Source organism: Lacerta agilis, chromosome 9 (assembly GCF_009819535.1).
Source record: "Lacerta agilis isolate rLacAgi1 chromosome 9, rLacAgi1.pri, whole genome shotgun sequence".
NCBI lineage: Eukaryota > Metazoa > Chordata > Lepidosauria > Squamata > Lacertidae > Lacerta > Lacerta agilis.
Genome location: NC_046320.1, coordinates 3548900 through 3569926, shown reverse-complemented (window position 1 = coordinate 3569926; position 21027 = coordinate 3548900). Strand labels below are relative to the sequence as shown.

The 21027-nt window shown below is 45.0% G+C and overlaps 1 protein-coding gene across 1 annotated transcript; it reads right to left on the bottom strand.

Moving 5' to 3' along the window:
• Window positions 1-47: 47 nt before the first annotated feature.
• Window positions 48-19846, bottom strand: NSG1 (neuronal vesicle trafficking associated 1). Its single transcript, XM_033161102.1, has 5 exons — window positions 19700-19846; window positions 18922-19076; window positions 10322-10438; window positions 4519-4629; window positions 48-1140 (listed from the first exon to the last, which is right to left on the bottom strand). The coding sequence occupies exons 2-5, from the start codon at window positions 19048-19050 to the stop codon at window positions 940-942; spliced, it is 558 nt and encodes a 185-aa protein (XP_033016993.1). The 5' UTR covers window positions 19051-19076; window positions 19700-19846; the 3' UTR covers window positions 48-939.
• Window positions 19847-21027: the final 1181 nt, after the last annotated feature.

Here is a 21027-nt window from a genome sequence, read left to right as displayed (position 1 = left end):
CAGTGGAACTGTTTTCCGGGTAAATATGCTTAGGGTTGCAGCCTTAATGTCTAAAGATTAGAAAATGCTCAAACAGTGCTGCTAACGCAAAGCATTTTGCAACATATAAAAAGGGAAACATTTTAATGTTGTACAAAAAGAGAAAGTTCTAAGAAAACTGCTCCTCCTGTCGTGTTGCACATACTACATTGTGGGCTACCTCTACGGTGGCTTTTTTTTTTGTCTGTTCCGTAGGGCTCCACTACTTATCAGAATATTTTGCTGCCTAACATTTTTGCACATTCACTAAACATCATGATCCACCATTATAATGTACATCTCCGTAGTGTCTGTTTTGTGTCAGTGCAAGTCCATATACAAGATTCTCTAGCCGTAGTGGAAATGCAGTGAAATGTCCACAGCTTTTAACAAAACAACAATTAAGCATGCCTTGTTGCAAAAAACTTAATTACTTCTAACATATCTGTTACAGTGAGAAAAAACAGGCCAACTTTATTTATTTTTTTGGTACTCATCTTGGAGTCGCAAACCAATCTTAAATACAGTTTATAACTAACCCACATAATTTCTAGTTATGGCTATGATAATTCAGATTGCAAAACTGATTTAAAAACAAAACATTAGTACACACAGTAAAATGCACAATTCTCCCCTGTGTCCAAACCCCTGGATGGCTCAATGGAATTCTAAACTGCAAGAATGTACCTAAGTTGGAATTATTAACAGAGAAACTGGTGTTAAAGCTATAAAGCAATGCTGATATGCACTTGGCCATTAATGGTCTAAGTTTTCATTTTCTTATTTTTCCTTTTTGCAAAGCAGTTATCGGCAAACCAAAGCAATTGCACCATAAATATGAGTAACCTCTAAATTATCCATAACAATGAGTCGTTCGATGAAAGCCCCCTTGATACCTTCCAATCAACAAGATCAATCATGTTAAGCCGATTTCTCAGCTGCTTCAGTCTCCTGCTCAGAAAGTTTCTCTTCTGACAGCACTGTCATCCACGGAGATACGGATCGTGTGATCGTTTGTTTGGCCAGGTTGTAGTGGTTTATAACTGTATAAAATTTCCCTCTAGCACTAGAGTCTTGTTCAGAGTAGTAGTTCTCTAATCCAGCCGGAATGCATTGATTGTTCTGAAAGACAATCATTTCAATGTATTTAAATTATTTCTAGGCCATTTTTCTATTGTTGTTGTTTATAATTTAATTTAATCCATGGTCGGTAGCAAGAATAAAACAAATATAACAGAGCAGGACAACAAATGTGCCCACCTTAACTTCTGCACCATGAAACTAAAAACACAGTCTTCTAGCCTTGCATATTGTACTTGCTTACAACACCCATGTACCCAGAAACTGGGTTTTCTTACCCAGTTTTCATCTGGGTATCTGAAGAAGTGTGCATGCACACGAAAGCTCATACCAAGAACAAACTTAGTTGTTCTCTAAGGTGCTACTGAAAGGAATGTTTTTATTTTGTTTTGACTATGGCAGACCAACACAACTACCTACCTGTAACAGTTTTCATCCTGTGCAAGGTGAAGGAATACTGAAGTTTTCTCCTAAATTCTCACTCAATCCACTGTGGGTACACTTTTGTCACACAGGAAGACGCTAGAACAGGGTTCAGCAAACTTTTTCAGCAGGGAATCTACACTGTCCCTCAGACCTTGTGGGGGGCCGGACTATATTTTTTTTGGGGGGTGAACAAATTCCTATGCCCCACAAATAACCCAGAGATGCATTTTAAATAAAAGCACACATTCTACTCATGTAAAAACATGCTGATTCCCAGACCGTCCACGGGCCGGATTGAGAAGGCGATTAGGCCGCATCTGGCCCCCGGGCCTTAGGTTACCTATCCATGCCCTAGAATGGGTCAGCAACTTACCATGCCTCAGGCTGGTGTCTCCAGCGCCGATCGCACATAGGGCGGGGGAGCGCACGCCCATACACGTGTGCACATGCTATTTCCAGTGTTCCTCCGACCCGGAAGTGGGCGGCCGTGCAGCGCAGCGCCGGTAAGAGCGGGCAGCAGCGGTGGGGGGCGCCGTGGGCCGGATAAACAAGTCCCTCAGGCCTTATCTGGCCCATGGGCCTTAGTTTGGGGACCCCTGCCCTAGAAAGATACACCATCCCTCCAAGATATGCACCAGAAGAGTGAAACAGTTTTCCCTGATATGTAAATCATGAAAGGACTTCCGGTTTCCTGTAGATTCTCAGTAGGAGATGGGCACATAGACCATGAGCCAGCACAAACCCTGCCTCAGCAGTCATTAAATATATATATTTAATATATATGCACAACTTTGATGCAATTTTCCATCCCAGTAGCCCCAAACAACTTTTCAAACTCCCTCCAAATATAAAGGCAGTTTGACAGAAGAGGTGTTGAAGCAAGAAGTGCAAAATCCTGGCTGTGTGCACTTAGCCTTTGCACAACCACTGAAAATCTCACTTTTTTATTATTCCCATGAACCCCCCCCCCTACAACCTGACTCTTCAGTTTCTTACACTTCCGCTCTATCAAGTCCATGGCTGAACCTCCTTAAAACCTTTCTGTAATAGACCTCTCCCTCAACGCCTGTTCTCCATGTGGAGTACCTGATGATGTGGTTCCATGCAGCACTTTAAAGAAATGTTGCCAATCATCTGCTTGAGAGGGAAAGGAGTGCAGCCAGGTGGCAGAGGCGAAATCTAGGAACATCCTGCCTCAAGCAGCTATTAAGTGGAATTTCATTTTTGCTTCAAGATTCAGCTCTTGGACCAAGAAGGGGGGAAAGTGTGCTGGACCAGATGGCTCGTTCAGTGGTGTGTGTGTTTAAGCTTGCTTAAGCCCACATTCAGCTCCAAACGGGATCCGGGGGCATGCCCATGTTCTCAAAGGAGTTGATAAACATGAATGGCGTGGTAAATTATAACTCATTTATTAAACACTGAGTTTTCTCACCCTTCAGCATCTCTAAAAAGCAGAGACAGGAGTCCAAAACCCTGCATTTATTTGAACTTAAATTTGTTGTCTGAATAGGCAAAAGTAATCCTAACATTATTTCATTGGCTGACACATATTCAGTATTCATTTTCAATTTTCTGAACATTGATTGGAATATTAGTAAAACACCCTCCACAAGTGCACAGGGCTTCTGTTACTGTTTTGTTTTAAATTACCGTATTTTTTGCTCCATAAGACGCACTTTTTTCCTCCTAAAAAGTAAGGGGAAATGTCTGTGCGTCTTATGGAGCGAATGCATGGTCCCTGGAGCCAAATTGCCCAGGGGGGAAAGGCAGATCCTGCTTTTTCTGTTTTAGAAAGAGCTAAAGGCTAACAAGAGGGAAAGAGAGTGTTGAAAAGAACCCGCTCAACAGCTGATTGCAGGAGATCGGGGAGGGAGATAAGGGAGCTAGCTCCCTTCCTGCCCCGCCCAGGCCCCTTGCACAGCCCTTTGGGAGGGCTGAGGATCCTGGGAAATTGAGTTTTTCAGCCATTTGAGGCTCTCTGTTACTTTTCCTCTTGCTTTCTATTACTGGATGGTGCTTACTGGTTTGCTTTCTTCTTGCTTCCTATTACCTACTGGTGCTTACTGGTTTGTATTGGTTTGCTTTCCTCTTGCTTTCTATTACTTGCTGGTGCTTACTGGTCTGTACTGATTTCTACTGGTGCTTACTGGTTTCTACAGGTTCGCTTTCCTCTTGCTTCCTATTACTTGCTGGTGCGTACTGGTTTGTACTGGTGCTTACTGGTCTGTACTGGTTTGTACTGGTGCTTACTGGTTTGTACTGGTTTGTACTGATGCTTACTGGTTTGTACTGGTTTGCTTTCCTCTTGCTTCCTATTAGTTGCTGGTGCGTACTGGTTTGTACTGGTGCTTACGGATCTGTACTGGTTTGTACTGGTGCTTACTGGTTTGTACTGGTTTGCTTTCCTCTTGCTTCCTATTACCTGCTGGTGCTTACTGGTCTGTACTGGTTTGTACTGGTGCTTACTGGTTTGTAAGGAATGCTTTTCCCTCTTTGCAAAAGCTGCACAAATCTGAACTGATCCTCAAAAAGCAGGGCTTTTCCCTTTGCAAAAAAAGCTGCAAAACTTTGAGCTGATTCTCAAAAAAAAACAAAAAAAAACACATGGGTTTTAGAGGAGGAAAACCAGAAAAATATTTTTTCCCTGGTTTCCTCCTGTAAAAACGAAGTGCGCCCTATGGTCCGGAGCGTCCTATGGAGCGAAAAATACGGTATGTAGCAAGAATATTAGCACAAGATAGCCTAGAAATAACATGTTCTCCCTGCCTCTCATAATTTTGCAGGCCCCTGGGGTCGCCTTTAGTTCATTCATTTGTTTATTACGGTTATAAACCAGCTCAAACGCCTTTAGTTTTTAACCTGAACTAAACCCCAACCTCTTTGAACCATTCCTTTAGTTTTCATTATTAGTTATGCCCCTAAAACAATACAGATGACCAATACATTGGAATCACTGCAATCTGTTGTTGCTGGTTTTAGAAAACTATGTATTACCTTGAAAATGAAGCCTTCTGGACAGGTATGGTCATATTTGTAAACCTTGTAGACTACCAGAAATACAACACACGTCAGGAACGCAAGGGCAAAAAGGACCAGAACAGTTACCTGCAAACAGAAAATATATTAACAACATATTCAGCAAGGCAGTTTTCTATTTATTGCACACTGTTCACCCCCCAAAAAGCCACTCCAGAAAAGGATGGAAAGTTCTGAAACCTACCAGAGCTCCAATTTATGCCACGAAGGAGCAGGTATATACTGTGCACCTAAATTAACGTGACATACGAGTCCATTCATGCTGTTGCCCAATTCCTGTGATTCTTCCCCCATTAAAGAAAGGGCAAAGATTCTGTAAAATTTGTCTCTGTGCACCAACACCACACATTTCTTTAGATCAGAAATGGGAAACCTGGGGCCTCCAGATGCTTGAACTACAGCTCCGCTCATCCCTGTATGGTGTAGTGGTTAAGAGCGGTAGACTCGTAATCTGGTGAACCAGGTTCGCGTCTCCGCTCCTCCACATGCAGCTGCTGGGTGACCTTGGGCTAGTCACACTTCTCTGAAGTCTCTCAGCCCCACTCACCTCACAGAGTGTTTGTTGTGGGGGAGGAAGGGAAAGGAGAATGTTAGCCGCTTTGAGACTTCTTCGGGTAGTGATAAAGCGGGATATCAAATCCAAACTCCTCTTCTTTCTTCTTCTTCTTCTTCTTCTTCTTCTTCTTCTTCTTCTTCTTCTTCTTCTTCTAATCATAGAGTTGGAAGAGACCACAAGGGCCATCCTGTCCAACCCCCTCCCAAGCAGGAAACACCATCAAAGCATTCCTGACAGACGGCTGTCAAGCCTCCGCTTAAAGACCTCCAAAGAAGGAGACTCCACCACACTCCTTGGCAGCAAATTCCACTGCCGAACAGCTCTTACTGTCAGGAAGTTCTTCCTAATGTTTAGGTGGAATCTTCTTTCTTGTAGTTTGAATCCATTGCCCCATGTCTGCTTCTCTGGAGCAGCAGAAAACAACCTTTCACCATCCTCTATATGACATCCTTCTTCTTCTTCTTCTTCTTACAACCATTGGCCATTCTTGCTACAGCTGATGGGAGTTGGGGGTTCCAACAACATCTGAAGGGCCACAGGTTCCCCATCCCTACAGGCTTGTGCCTCTATTTCCTCCTCATAAATTGGAGCACAGGGTTGGTGTGTCAACTGAACTTATGAAAACAACAGCATCTACTTCAAGGCAGATATTAAGTCAATTCTAGCAGAACAAGGGAGCGTATTTCCTCTTTGCTAACCAAGAGTCAAATAATATGTACAGTCTGCTTCTTAAGCCTATTTTTAGCCTTGCTCACTGCAATTGTTGTGGTAAAATGTTTCACACCAAACTTTGAATGCCAGTACCTGTTCAAAGGCTGCTCTTTATGTTTCTGACTTCATTCAACCCCAATGAAAAACCAACTTCTTCTAAAGATGGAAAGCTCTACTTTACCCTTCAGCAGAGAGTTTGCTCCGATAGGCAGGCAATGTTTGGTGGGACAGGTTCTTTACTGCCTACAGTGGTACCTCGGTTTAAGAACAGCCCTGTTTACGAACTATTTGGTTTACGAATTCTGCAAAACCGGAAGTAGTGTCCCAGTTTGAAAACTTTACCTCGGTCTAAGAATGGAAGCCGAACGGTGGAAGGGCACCGGCGGCGGGAGGCCTCATTAGGGAAAACGTGCCTCAGTTTAAGAACGATTTCGGTTTAAAAAGGACTTCCGGAACAGATTAAGTTCGTAAACCGAGGTACCACTGTATTTAAATAGATAAGCCTTGCTGGAACAATGGTGTCTTCCACATTTCATCTGCTCCCCAAACAACAAACAAAAACAGAACCCCTAAATTTATAAACCACATAGTGACTGCCACGCTGATAGAACTGAAATTGCTCATTTTATTGACAAGTCATCTGTGTTCCATTTGCCTTGATTTACCCTGGAGAGGATTATCCAAGATGTGACTTATCTTTACTTCTGGTGATAAGGGCTCCACTTTGTTTTTGATCACTCTCTCATAAGAAAATGTCATGAACATATGGAGTGTCCTTTTAGATTCAGACTCAGTCCTGTCTATATTCCACTGAAAGGCGGGAGAAGCGAAGTGATGAGCAGTGATCTCCATTTGTCCATCAGAAGTTCAAGCACTTCTATGCCAAAAATACCCCCTCCTTCTTTTGGTCATCTGAAGAAATGTACTGTGTTACTGTACTGAGTGTTCCTAGCCTACTCTTCGAACCATTCAAATTGGACAGAACATCCAGAACCGCATAGACAGATTAAATTCCCAGAGATGCTTGACTAGAAAAGAGTGATGTCTTTTAATTAAGGTCAAAGTAATGTATTTTATTTTTTGAACAACTCCTTAAAGGCATGGGAGCCTTTCCCCTGAAATTCATTCCTCCAGTAACTCATGGGCAGGGCAATGTGCTTCCTTCCTGCTACACATAGGAGGGCAGTGGAGTTCTGAGATGAGGCGACACCATTCACAGAGTCCTCTTGGTTCTTCCATTACTGGAGTGGCTTGGAACCTCAGAAAGCAATGGGCGCTCTGCTGCAGTAGCACAGGAACCAGGCTGTGGACTGCTTGCTTGTCTCTTGAAGGCCTTGCTAACTGATACCTCTCTGATACCTCATGCAAAGATCTTCATACGATGATGCAGAAGTCACTCTGTTTTGTGTGGTGGGAGTCCTGAATCAGACACACTAATGGACTGGATGGAGAACAATAAACTGAAGCTCAGATTGTGTTGTGGGGCTCAGGAAAACCCCCAGAACAACATGCAGGGGTAGGAGAGAGGAGATCAAAATGCTCAGGGTGTCCGTCAGTCCCCCCCCCCCCCCGCACAGGACGCAATCATGAATGAGAATTGGCCACCTTAAAATGCTACAAGCAGTGTAACTGAAACTTACAGATTGTTGTGATTTGAAAGCTTTAGAGTGAAAAAGGATACATATAATTGGATAAAGTGCGGATTTCCTCTCCTCCCTTTTCCTTTTCAGCATCAAGATAAATCCTGCAATTCTCTAGGGGAGCAAAATCCTACAGCAAACTCTCTCCAATGCATCCGTTACTTAGCAGCCAAGCCCAACAATCAAATACCATGAAGGTAATCCCGGTGTGATAACCATAAAGTAATACCTAAGTGACAGCGGGTTTTTCATGTTCCACCCACTAGTCCATAACAATGCAAACATTTAATAACCCTCCGAGTATATATGACTCGGGAGTTGCTTTTCGTTTATTTTCTTCTACCTGCATGAAATAGCTGTCTTCAGCTTTTACATGCAGAAACATCCTGATTTGCTTTTAATGAAAGTTGTTGGTAGATTATAATTCACAATGCAACTTTGAAGTCTTTGTCTACAAAACGCTATGCTGCGTTTTGTACACGTTTTAGGAATGTTACACACACACAATGATCTAGAAACTACTAGAACTCAATTCTGAATTGGGCCCAGGACACTGGTTAAATCAAGGTGTCACAGTAAACCGTCATTTGAGCTTCTAAGCATGCAAGAGGCAAACCATGACTTGGCTTGCTGATTATAGCCTCTCCTCCTTTGATCCTCTAAATTCCAAACACTTGCCAATGACTCAGTACTTTTAAATCACATTTATTTTCTAACCTGGTGACAATTGGGTTAGCAAAGCTACACCTTCTTCCTGATACAGCCACACTATTTCAGGAACTTTTAATGGGTTTTTGATGTTCTGTCCCATGTTGGTTTATGCTCCTCTGTTATGCAAAGTCCAAAAAAAAAATGTAGCACAAAAATTGTAGGCCCCAGCAAGGCCAAGTCTTGTCATCCATTACATCCGGTAGGAGGGATTTCACGTCACTGATACAGAATAAGGGTTGCCTCAAGATGCATGCCAAGGATAGCAACATTCAGAAACAGCCCTAATCCACCCTCACCTTCCAACAAAAGCTAATGTTTTGTTTCTCTGCTCACCAAGGACATCCAATCTTCAAAAGAAAAAGCAAATTGACTTTCGGCCAGCCTTTCAATCAGCCCACCAACCATTTCCAACCCACATAATTTTTTACTAGCCCACCTGCCAAACGTAGTTATATCAGCGTCTTGCAACATACTGATAGTCTCAGACACCAAGAATGAGCTCCCTTCCAGATTAAAAAAGCTTCACTGGTAACCTGGGCAGGATTCATCCTTCGCTACGGATCTGGTGGCCTGTGGTACTTGCAAGTTTACAGTATTAGAGAACAACATTTTTCATGCACCATCAAATGGATGATAAAAACCAGAAAAATTCATGAGTTCAGACATCAAATTTCTGAGAAAGTCTACTGCCCAGTGCAGACCCTAAGTTCAAAGGAATAAGGAAGAGGGACATTTAAGGAAATCAAAGTTAACATGGAAATGAAGGAGCAGAGGTTCAGGGAGCTCTCCCTTTATGCTCAATAAATAACACCCTCTAGATAAACAGGCATAATCCAATAGGGAATTATCCTGCACATGCCATATTTAAACACACAGTTCCCATTAATTTAAATGAGGCAGATGCAAGAGACCATCCTGTTGGTCTGAGCCCTGAGATTTTGCATACAGGTCTGTGGGGCTTTCTTAGAGCAATCTCGGTCTAATAAATAAAAATAAAAATAATATTTAATAATATTTAATTTCATTTATGAATCGCTTCTCATGAGGCTTCCCAAGCACAATTTACAATGAAATAAAAACAAACACAGAACAACTGCATATATAGAACAGCTAAAACTCTAGCATATATAAACACAATTAACATTTTTCAGCAACACTTCTATAAATCTATTCAAATTCATCCAGTACCAGATGGGATAAAAGTCTCCACCTGGAAGGCTTGCTGAAAGAGGAATGTCTTCAAGAGGCACCAAAAAGACAATATTCTGGCAAAGGTTCCACTATGATTCTTCCACCAAAGAACTAAAGATTTTAATTGCTCACTTCAAACTTCTCCCATTTTGCAACAATAGTTGTGGGTTGTTGTTTTTTGTTTAGCCACCTGCAAGGCCCAAGTGAGCGAGATGATAGGTTCTAAATACAAAAGAACAAGTCAAGCAGGGGTGTAGCAAGGGGGTGGGGGGTGATCCGCCCGGGTTCCATAATGGAGGGGGTGACAAATTATCAAGGAACAAATTTAAAAAAAAAAATGGGGGGAATTTTTTTTTGATTTTTTTTTTTTTGAAAATGCCTGCTCCGAAGGTCTTATCTTACTATACTAGGGATTATATGTGAAATTTCATGCATATCGGTTAATATCTTGACCCTCCTCCACCAAAATAGCTGTTCACTTGGCTGTTTTCCTATGTCATGAAGGCTGAAATTTCAGTTCAGAGAACACTTACTGTTCCCAACCCTAACCCTGTGGAAAGCCATCTAATTAGACTTTAACTTGATTTTGAGATGTTTTTAGGAGGTAATTTAATTATTGTTTGATTTTATACCAATGTTATGTATCTGATGTTAGCCACCCTGAGCCCGACTTCGGCCGGGGAGGGCGGGATATAAAGAAAAGTTTTATTATTATTATTACTTGTTATTATTCCTTTGTAAGAAAATATAAAATAACGTAAAACCATTTTGGGAGGGGATCAATGGGGGGGTTGACAATAAATTTTCCGCACCGGGTACCACCTGACCTTCCCATGCCTTGGGGGGGGTGACAAAAAAATTTTTTGCCCCCAGGCACCAATTTACCTTGCTACACCCCTGAAGTCAAGCACCTGTTACTTTATGCCAGAAATAAAGTTATGATATGACTTACCTTAAACCGTTCTGAGACACCTTCAGTGATACTGACTGTGAACTCAGCTATTTTAGGAGTACGGAATTTTCCTTTCTTGCGGTCTGGTTCATATTCTGTTTTTGTCTTGACCACCACCTTTGCAAGGAACATCAACAGGAGACCAATTACCACAATGCAGCCGTCTGTCCCTTTGTGCATGACTCGCTCATTAAATATAGTTGGCAGGGAAGGCAAGTGCCACAAAACAAACCTGATGGATCCAGTTCTGCAGCTCATCTGCTCACATGTCAGAGGCATCGGGGGAAAGCTGTTCAAATCGTGATTCAACTCATTACATGCAATCCCGTCCTCAGTGACATGAACATGATGAGCATAATCTACCAGAATGTTCTCCTGTGAAATAGTTCCTGTTCGTTTCAAGTGGGGTTTGCTTGTGCAGGAAACGTATCCATGGGTGGTGATAATATTTATATGCCAGCTTTCTCTCAACGACCCTCATGGTATTTGTTACAGGAATTTCCCTGAACCACCCAGTTCCACAGGCACGACACTCACACACACACACACACACACACACACACACTTGAGTGAAAATATTTCTTTCTCTATAGTGTTTCTGTTATTAATTCCTATAAATTCAACCGTATATCAGATCGGGGCCATTCCACTTTTGTTCTTCACCATATTAAGAGGGCTGCCGAAGGGGGGAGGCCTGGTGTGCTCACAAGGCAGCCATAATCCCCTAAGCATACCAGCAAATCCACAGCGGAGCCCGGCCTAGGGGATGTACCCACCCAAAGTTGCCAGACTATGGGTCATTTCCCTCACAAAGGGTCCACCACCTGAAAATGGATTTGGCCAGAGCTAGGACAAAGGACTGTTGGACTGCAAAAAGATCAAACTTCTCCATCCTTAAAGAAATCAACCCTGAGTGCTCACTGGAAGGACAGATCCTAAAGTTGAGGCTCCAGTACTTTGGCCACCTCATGAGAAGAGAAGACTCCCTAGAAAAAACCCTGATGTTGGGAAAGATGGAGGGCACAAGGAGAAGGGGACGACAGAGGATGAGATGGTTGGACAGTGTTCTCGAAGCGACTAGCATGAGTTTGGCCAAACTGCGGGAGGCAGTGGAGGATAGGGGTGCCTGGCGTGCTCTGGTCCATGGGGTCACGAAGAGTCGGACACAACTGAACGACTGAACAACAACAACAAGAACAAAGGACAGTCATTAGCCCTACCCGGCCAGGGCAGGAAGTCTTGAACACTCTTTTGTTTTGCAGAAATGTGTGCCTGGGAGGGGTTCAAGGAGGGATGACACAGGTGTCAGGACACTCAGGTTACCACCTCTGACTCTCCCAATTTGTGATGTAGTTCTGATGTAGTAATGATGTAGTTTGGGGGTGTAACTTAGGGGATTAGTAACTAATAAAAGTTGGGGTCTCTTCCTGTTCAGGGCCTTCCATCTTGCTTCATCTTGTGGCGGGTGGAAGTCCTGTGGCGACAGTCTTCAATAAAGACCAAGCCTACTGGCTGCTGTTTTGCTCTGGCATTCCTGGCTGGTGTCCTTGTTTTTTGTCCAAGGGAGTCCTCAGATTTCTCATTTAGCAGTATTAAAAAGAGTAACTGACTAAAAACAAGAACCAACAAAAAGCAAATCACAATAGCTGAACGCAGCAGCAATTTAAATTAATTCAAAGGCTTCCTTTAAAAGCTAGGTGTGGGTCACTTCCTAAGAGCCAGGTTGCAAAGTATCATGGCATTTATTTGGAACGCCTGCAAGGCCCATTTGCTGAATGAAGATCTTTATGGGGAAAGGTCACCCTTAATGTTTTTGATGTCTCAGACTGCTTAGGGACTGTGCCACAAGGATCTCCCCACCGCTTTTTAAGCAGCTGCATAACGTGCTTTCTAGCCCTTACCTTGGTGTGATATTAGGCCATCATTCGGGTCTCTAAGTTAGGTATTGCCGTGCAAAAGAAAGCTTGTGTTGTACCCCCATCCTTATTCTGTTTTCAATGGGGCTTACTTCTGAGCAGACATCTACACTATACATTGAAACCAAACCCCAGGTTTCTTTTACTAAGAAACCAGAGGCCTTCCCGTTGGGCATAACCAATCATGAGATACCCAGGAAAGATAGAGTGTTTTTTTTATGTATGCCACAACAGCTGCTAGAATTTTGATTGCTAAAAACTGGAAAGTTGAAGAACTCCCAACGATAGAGGATTGGCAGATGAAGTTAATTGACTATATGGAACTCGCTGAACTGACCGCGAAACTCCGAGACCAGAGGGAGGAGAAGGTGCAAGAAGAGTGGAAGAAATTTAAAGAATATTTGAAACATCGTGAAAAGTTGGATATTTGAAGTGAAATCAGTGAATATAATAGGTGTTAGCTATAGAATGTTAGGTGAAAATAGTACATAAGAAGTTTTGTATATTAGATATTATGATTATTAATAGAGATAAGATGTTAGTTGATTAAGAATAATGGTGAATGATGATTAAAATAGTTATAAAGTTACTAAAGTAAATTAGAATTGAACGCAGAAGAGAGAACGTGAGGAAGTCCCTTAAGTAAGATTGGAAACAAGATTATAATAATAATATTGGTGTGTTCCTGTGTTCCGGTGGGGAGATAGGTACGTATTAGTTTTATTTGATTGTTATTTGTATTATGTGTGTGTTAGTTTCTTTTATGTAATATGTATGGGTTTTTTGTTGGTTGTTTTATGTGGAAATACCAATAAATCCTTTTTTTTTAAAAGAAAGAAAGAAACCAAACCCCAGCGATTCCAGTGATGTTCACATTCACCTCAATGTGCTTCAGGTTATAAATCTTCTTTAAACACTTGGTGTCTTAAATTGGGGGTGGCCAACATGACACATGTGCCCACAGCAGCATTCCATGGCACCCACAGGTTTCCCTCCCCAGCACCCCCCCAAAAAAAATAATTCATGCTTGAAAGAAGCATTCTGTTGTAGCCAATATAACAGTCTGTGAGACATGAGGGGTTGTGGTGTGTGTGCTGCCCATGACAGCTTCTCCAGATATGCAAATGTGCCCCCAAAAGGTTGGCGACCCCTGACTTACATCCCTTGCAGAACACCTTCAAAAATGGTGCTGTTTCTAGAATCAGAAAGCTGGAAAAGATTCAGGGTCTATGAAGAGCTACTGTGCATCGTCACTAAGAGGTTAAGATATAAATTGGGCAGCTCAATAGCAATGACCCACCTTTTGTTTAGCCTTTTCTTAAAGGTTCCTTGAAATAATGGGTTGTACACAATGCCATTCTTTGGTGAGCAAAACATCCATGGCAGGCCTTCGTCTTTCTCCCCCCCCCCTCTGCAGCCCCCTGCGTGCCTCAAAATGTGCTCTGGAGGGTTGGGGAACCCTATGGAGGGACCACAAGGGGAAGGGGAAGGGGAAGTCCTGTGACACAAGCAGAAGTCTGCTCATGCAACACTGGACTCCCACCACTTTACAGTATTTCCCTTTCCAAACTCAGTGCATCGGGCAGAATTTGATGATCCAATACCATATCAGACATAGGGTTGGTCTCTAAGGTGCTACTGGAAGGAATTTTTTTTATTTTTTATTTTGTTTTGACTATGGCAGACCAACACGGCTACCTACCTGTAACATTCAACCAAGTATTACTCAACTGTTAGGTCCATTGATCTCCATAGTAAAACTTCAAAACGCCTCATGAATGAGGAAACCTGTTGCTACATCATGCTCTTTTTCCTAGGTAGAATTTCCCTATAAAATTAAACCTTGAAAAGCCTCCTTTTTAAAATCACATCACTAGCAAACAGCACTATATAATGCAGGGATGAGCAATCTTTTCTTCTGTCAAGGAGTATGCTCTAGCGGCTGGAAGCAAAGGTGGGAGTGGCTACCTGCCATTTCTCTCTCTTCTTTCCCTCTCCTGTCTCTCTTTCTCACCCCCCTTTCTCTCTCTCTCTCTCTCTGCCACCCCTCCTGCCATTTCCTCCTTCTTTTCACCGGCCTGAAATTGGGCCAAGAAATCATGCTGAAGCCTTGTTCCTACCTCTGCAAGAGTGTGTTAATGAAATTGCATGAGGGACATCTGTAATGAATCAGATCTGAGTTAGGGGATGTTCAGAGACCCACGGTGTTTTAGGAGTTAATGAGTTTGAGTGGCAGATACCCCTTGGGAGGCGGGACATTCCGCTCTTTAAAAGGAGGGAGGAGCCGTTAGTGTGAGGAGAGTGGTGACTGGAAGAAGGAGGGTGTGGGGCCAGGATAGGTTTAGGTTAGGTTAGGTTGAAGATGTGTATATGTTGCTGAAAGAAAGAGTTTACACTGTTATGAAACTAAGCTTATGAACCATCACTGAAACCGTTATGTTCTGTAAGAAATAAAGATCTCTTGTTGTTGAGCTAAGAAAATATTGTCGTTCTTTTGTTCCAGCGAGTTATATAGGCTCTTAAGGAGGGGAACTCAGGGAAAGGACAAAACTAACCTGAAAGGCGATAGTTTGTGTCTTGGAGTTCCCTCAGGAGGGGCTAGCGGGCGGAAACCCTGGTATTGCCACAGAGTTGCTAAGAGGGCTTAGCCAACTAATATAGTGAGGGGATCTAATAAAGAGAGACCCCGAACTGTAGGCAAAGAAGAGTTTAACCCCTGAAGCCCAGAGCGGAGGATATAACCGGCCACAGCTGCTGGACAGGAAAACTCCCGTTACTAAGAGATTCCCAGATTATAAATAAAAGGGGATTGACATCACAGACGGACCTCAGAAGGACAGGTGGGGTGGATTGTAATTTGACCCAGAACACCTGATTAAAAATTCACTTAGTAACAAGGGGAGAGTCTGAAGTGGAGGTTCATTGCAACATCTTCAAAAATGGGGCAGCTGCAAGGCCCCTCTTGAAGAAATCCTTCCCAATTCCTGTTATTTTTTTAAAAAAATAGCAACCGGTGGCAAACCTTCCTTTCTTGGTCAACACGCTCAAGCTATTCAGTGCCTTTTGCAGGCAAGGTGATGGCTGTTCACCTACTGGCATTCCTGGATAACACAGGTTTTCTGATTCCAATTCTGATCTGGTTTTGGACAGAAATGGCTTTTTAGCCAGTGGCCACTGCTCACTTTCAGGAATCGAAGAAGTTGCCTTAAGCGGACTCAGGTCACTGGTACATCTAGCTCAGGACTGTTGGCTACCTGATTATTTGTGCAATGTTTCCAGAGAAGTAGAATGACTCCAACGATTTACTGAGCAAACAATGGGATCTGTTTGCAGGGAGGTCGCATGATGCTGCAAGAAGCAACTGTGGACCCACATTTTCCTCGTCACAAAAAGTCTGGTTTTGGGAGGAAACAGGTTTGCTAGGAAAGAATGCTGATCAACTTCAGTTGTGCCACCTGGATTTGCTGGTATGTGACTGAATCCCACCTGAAAGCAGTGACTGCCTAGAAGTGCCCCAAAATGAAATAGAGACTTGCCAAAAGCCCTTAATTAACAAGGGGCAGGCAGGCATATTCGCTTTCAGCCTCTGATTAATCCCTTAACTGTGGAAACAGTTAAATGGTTGATGGGAATTAAAGGGTTATCTGGAGGACGACAGGTTCAGCATCCGCCATCTAGAAGGAATTAGGTACAAGTAGATGCACAGCACATGCAAAAAGGAAGTCGCAATACACAGTATCCCAGAAGAATGAGTCCAGCTTCTTCCTGCATTCAGAATGCAGTTGACACAATTGCCAATTGAATGCTGAAAGTCTATTGTCCTAGCCTATTGTCTTGCTCCACCCCTTCCATACCTCAAGCTGACTAACTGCCTTTATCCTGTTTTTCAAAAACACGCACACAGTATGTACATCCATTAAACTCAATGTCCTTTTTTGCACTAGTTGCTTATTTAAAAACCACCTAAGCAAAACCATATAAAAATCCTGGCCCAGAGAGGGGCGGGGCCTTGTGATATCTCAGGGAGCCAGCCAAGATTGGGTTTCCTCAAGCTTTGGAATGAGCGGAAATTGCACGCCTTGAGAACTAAGCCAACTTCAAAGGTAAATGTGTTATGAGCCAGTATTCCAGGTTTTGTTTTTAAATAGTAGCAAGCTGGGAGAGGCCATTTTCATAAGGACCACAACGCACAAGGAGGGGAAGTGTTCATTCTTCCCCCATCACAACTCTAACCAAAAATCCCCCGTTAGCCTTAGGAAGAAACCTCTTGCTCCTGCCAAGGCTAATAGACAACTGAGTGCCATGTGTAGTTTGACCCCGATCATTATCAACGTGCTTCTGCAGGGGGTTCCCCACTCAAGCTACCTATGTCTGCCTGCAAATACGCTTGGGATACACACGCTCCCAGCATGGCAGAGGAGGCAACATCCATGTCCGCAGCTACTTTTAACCAATGGTTCTTGGGGCAGCTGCAAGCAGCAAAATGGCTGTTTTGGAAAAGGGAGAGACAGAGCAGTGGGGGTTGAGGGACAGGACACAGCGGCATCCCTTGCGTTACCATGAGACCAAAGCAAGTCACTCAATTTCTGCTGAAACTGTAGCCTTCTCAGTGTGCAGCTACCTATCAGCTTTCAGCGGGGTGGGGTGGGGGGACAGACACATCTTATTGGGCAGAGGTGCTGGCTGACGAATTCCTGCACTGACGTGGTGGAGAGGGAATTTTCAACAATGGCCTGGGTTCAGGATACCCTGTTAAGTGGTAGAAGGCGTCGCGTATTCAAGCTGCGTGGGGTGGGACAACCAGTACCTGGAGCTGGAAGGCCCATTTTCAACTCAGCTGTAGGGATTAGTCTATGCAATTAAAGGAAGGATTGTTGAGCCTATGGTTTAAACACTTCTTCTGTGGCTCCCAGGGTGAAGAGTGGATGAAAATTATGCCAGAGGAAGCTGGCATCAGGAGTCCTTGTTTATTATATGGACAAGTATAGTTAAGGGTTGGCAGTCACTGACTTTTACTTCTAACAGACCTAGAGAAATTAAATTACTCAAGTTTATTAATTTCAATGGGTCTACTCTGATTAAGAGCAATATGATGATGAAAAATCAGCCTGGAACCCAGTTTCCAGATGTACTTGATGCCCAACTGCCGATTACATTATTTGGCAGTTTCTGGTGAAGAAGGAAGGGGAACATTCGTCAAAAGCCAAAAAGAGTAGCCAAAAGCCTTTACTAGCTAGCCCAACTCAACAACGTTTTCCAGGGGACGTGTCAAGATGGGCTCCTATCCCATACACAACCATGTTATATTCTTTATTGGAGAACAAAATTATGTAGGAGCAACAACTGAAGAGCTGGGCTGAGTGCAAAGAGGGTATCTGGTGGGCAAGAAGCCACACCCAGGGATGTGAACAAAAGCATGTGGAGCTGCTGCAACAAAGCCTTTGTGTTTTCTATGTTGCAACAACCACAGCTCTAATATCTGCTCTTCACGTCTTCCAGGCCCCTAAGTATATCTACAAATTCCTTTTCCAAGCACTGCTTGCAATTTATCTTTACAAGCTAGTTAAAAAGGGCCAGTACCTGCTCTGGGTTGTCTCTAAAGGATATTTTTATTTGTATATGTTTGCAGGGTATCAGGTTGCAGGGTAGTTCACATAGAGCTTCTTAAAAAAACAACAACAACACCTTATCATAAATAATACGGAATACAATAGTAAAAATAATTGTACAATAATAAAAGGACAAAAGCAGCAGTTAAAACAACTGAAATTTAGAAGCCTGGGGGAATAAGAAAGTATTTGCCTGGCACCAAAGAAATATAACTACTTCAGCACCAGACACCTGGGGAAGGAATTCCACAAATCCAGTGCCACCAAACTTATCGGAGGTTATTCGAGTATAAATGTCTGGGTTCCCCACCGCACAGTCCTAGGAACTGTAATTTTGTGTGGGTGCTGAGGATTCTCTGCTCTGGTTTTTCCCTGGGAAGAGGCAATAACCATGAAACCAGGTCAAATCTGTAGCATAAGCTATGAATCCCTTTCTGTCCCTAGAAAATGTGTCACTTCATGATGTTGGTAATGTACTGGTATTGAATCCATGCATGACAATCAAGTTTTACATGCCCTTTATAGGCACAAGCATTTCTTGTGAAAGCCTATCAGTCCCAGGCAAGAGGTGTGGAAGACCCTCGTGGGATTGTTCTCTGCTTTAAGTCGTCTAGGGAAATCTATTGGAGAAGATCTGAGAGTATTTTTGTTCAAAAATATTTCTTAAGCTGCACTGCATACCCTGGAAAGAAGAGGACAACCTCATTATTCAGAATAAACTTATTATTCAAACACATAGGGATGAGGTTGGCAGCAGGTTACTGGCTAAACAATGGGGGATTTGGAGATTCAGATGCTGTAAAATGGAGTAAAAAGACACAGAGATATTATATGATTGAAACAGATGTACCAGACATACGATACTGTAATTTAAAAGGTTCACAGGAAGTAGCAATAGATTGAATTCTCAAGGAAAATCTTTAAACTATACAATTGTTGGTTCCGACATATTTCCCAAAACCGAAAAACCAGGGTTTCACAGTGTTGCTTTGCAAGCCTCTGTGACAGACATTCTTTTGTTGTTTGCCAGATCTGGGTGCGATTGTCAGGGGTGGAAACCAAAAACCGACTGTACCTTATCAGGAGGTGGGAACTGTAGTTGATTGACATCCAGGGGTGTGATCAAGGGGATGGTGTCAAATCCATCCTCCAAGAGGGGCTGCTTTGTGCTCTTCTCGCTAAAATTATTTCCCAGCTTCACCATTTTCTTTTCCTGGACGAAAGGGAGTCCTGGAAAATGCACACGTGCGGAAGCGCAAAGGACGGATCACAAGAACGCTCTGCAGCAACAAAAATGGCCAGCCTCCCTCCCGATACGAGGCCACTTGCCACCTGGGGGGCACTACCAACGCCACTTTCCTAACATGTCATCCATGGAGGGCTTTGGGGGGGGAGTGCGCTACTCGATTCCTTCCCGGAGATCCCTTCCTTCCCCGCAATTCGGTGCGCAGCGAGAGAGCCTCTTGCGCGGAGCCTGCTCTGCAAGTTCCAAGGGTGGGAAGTCTCTGGGGGTGAGACCCATTTCGCCCCTCTCGGTGCCCCCCCTCAAGCCCTGGCTTCCCTTTCTTCTCTTCGCCCCTCCGCCCCCACCTGCCCGCCTCCATCACGGTGCCCCTCCTTGGGTCCTTGCCTCCCTCTCTTCCTGCATCCCTGCATCCTTTCTCCCCGGCGCATCTTCCTCTCCATCCCCCCGCCTGCCCCTTTGTCCTCTCTTTCCTCCTTCTCAGAGGCACAAGGACTGCGAAGAGGTGCTCGCGGCCCCCCACCCCACGGGGGCCATGCCATGCTTTCGTCCCCACCCCACCCCTGGCCGCATCCCCTCCTCGCCCAAAGAGCGCATCTCTGCGCCTTACCTAGCCTCCTGCTTTTGCGGATGTTCCCTCGGCTCGTGGCTCCCCAAAGCCAAGCACGGCTCGCCGCCTGGCCTCCTTTGCTCGAGCTCTGGCAGCAATGGCGGAGCCGCACGTCGGGTCTGATCGTCGCTCGCGAACGGCTGGTGGGGAGCGAAGGGAGCGCGCAGCCGAGGGAGCGGCGCCGGGTTAATGGGCGAGCAGCGAGTGGCTCCTTCTTCCAGCAGCAGCGCCTCCGGCGTGACGCAGCCCGCGCGTCGCCTCCTCCTCCCCCCACGGAGCCCCAGAAGCACGAAAGAGCCCCCGGGCGACCCACGCCCCGTGCGCTCGGGCTGCGGCAGAGGGAGGGAGCGGGCGGGCAGACGCGGGATGCGCCGGAGCGCGGGGAGGGCGCACGGCGGCAAGGGCGCCTTGGCGGACACGAGCGGCCCTGGCGAGCCGGGGGGCTCCGTCGGACGGAGGCTTTTGCAGGCTGTGGGGTGGGCAGAGGGGAGCTTTGGCGAGGCAACTGCGCAGCGAGCGAGCGAGGCCGGCGGCCAGCGCGTGTTCCGAGGGAAGCCCCCGGGGCAGGTGGCGAGGTGGGCGGGGGTCTCCTGGACCGCGTGCGCCTCTGCTGGCGGGCACCCTCCCGCACGACCCGCAGTATTACTTGCAGTGGTTTTTTTTTTATCTCACTCGGGTTTATTTCTTGTAGAAACCCCGGGGTGGGGGGGGGGGCTTATTACTGCGAAAATGTCCCCGGGAAATCCCCCACCCTGTTAAAAAGGAGAGCACCCTAAGGCTCCACCAGGAGAAAACAAGGGCAGCAGCCAAACAAAGGGAAGCGGGAAGCCTTCTGCGAAGCGGAAGGGGATGTGCGTGGCCGACCCTCCCGACCCCCGCCCAGGCTCCAGCGACCGCCCCGGAGCGTCTCTTCCGCAGCCAGGAACTGCTCGGATGCCTAGTCCTCCCTCCGCCGGTTGCGCCTGCGAGCACCGTGTCGCTTGCAGCCTGGAGCGGCGAGGGCCACCCCGGGCCCCGAGACATTGAGTGCAGGGAAGGGGAGCGATTTGCCTGCAGCCCCAAAGTGGGGCAAAGCCCCACACGCGGCTGATGGGGCACTTTGCCTCTTCCTCCTCCACTTCAGATAACTTGGGCCGTGGTCGTTTTAATGCCAACAAGGGGGCCGGCGGGGAGTCAGCTGCAGACCATTACATGTTGAGTTAGCTGCTAGTTTTAGAACTGGCAACAGGGCACCATAAGACTGGGAAGAGCCCTCGGAATCCTAGAATGGTAGAGTTGGAAGGGACTCCAGTCTCCAAAACTCCAGCCCCTGCAATGCAGGAATCTCA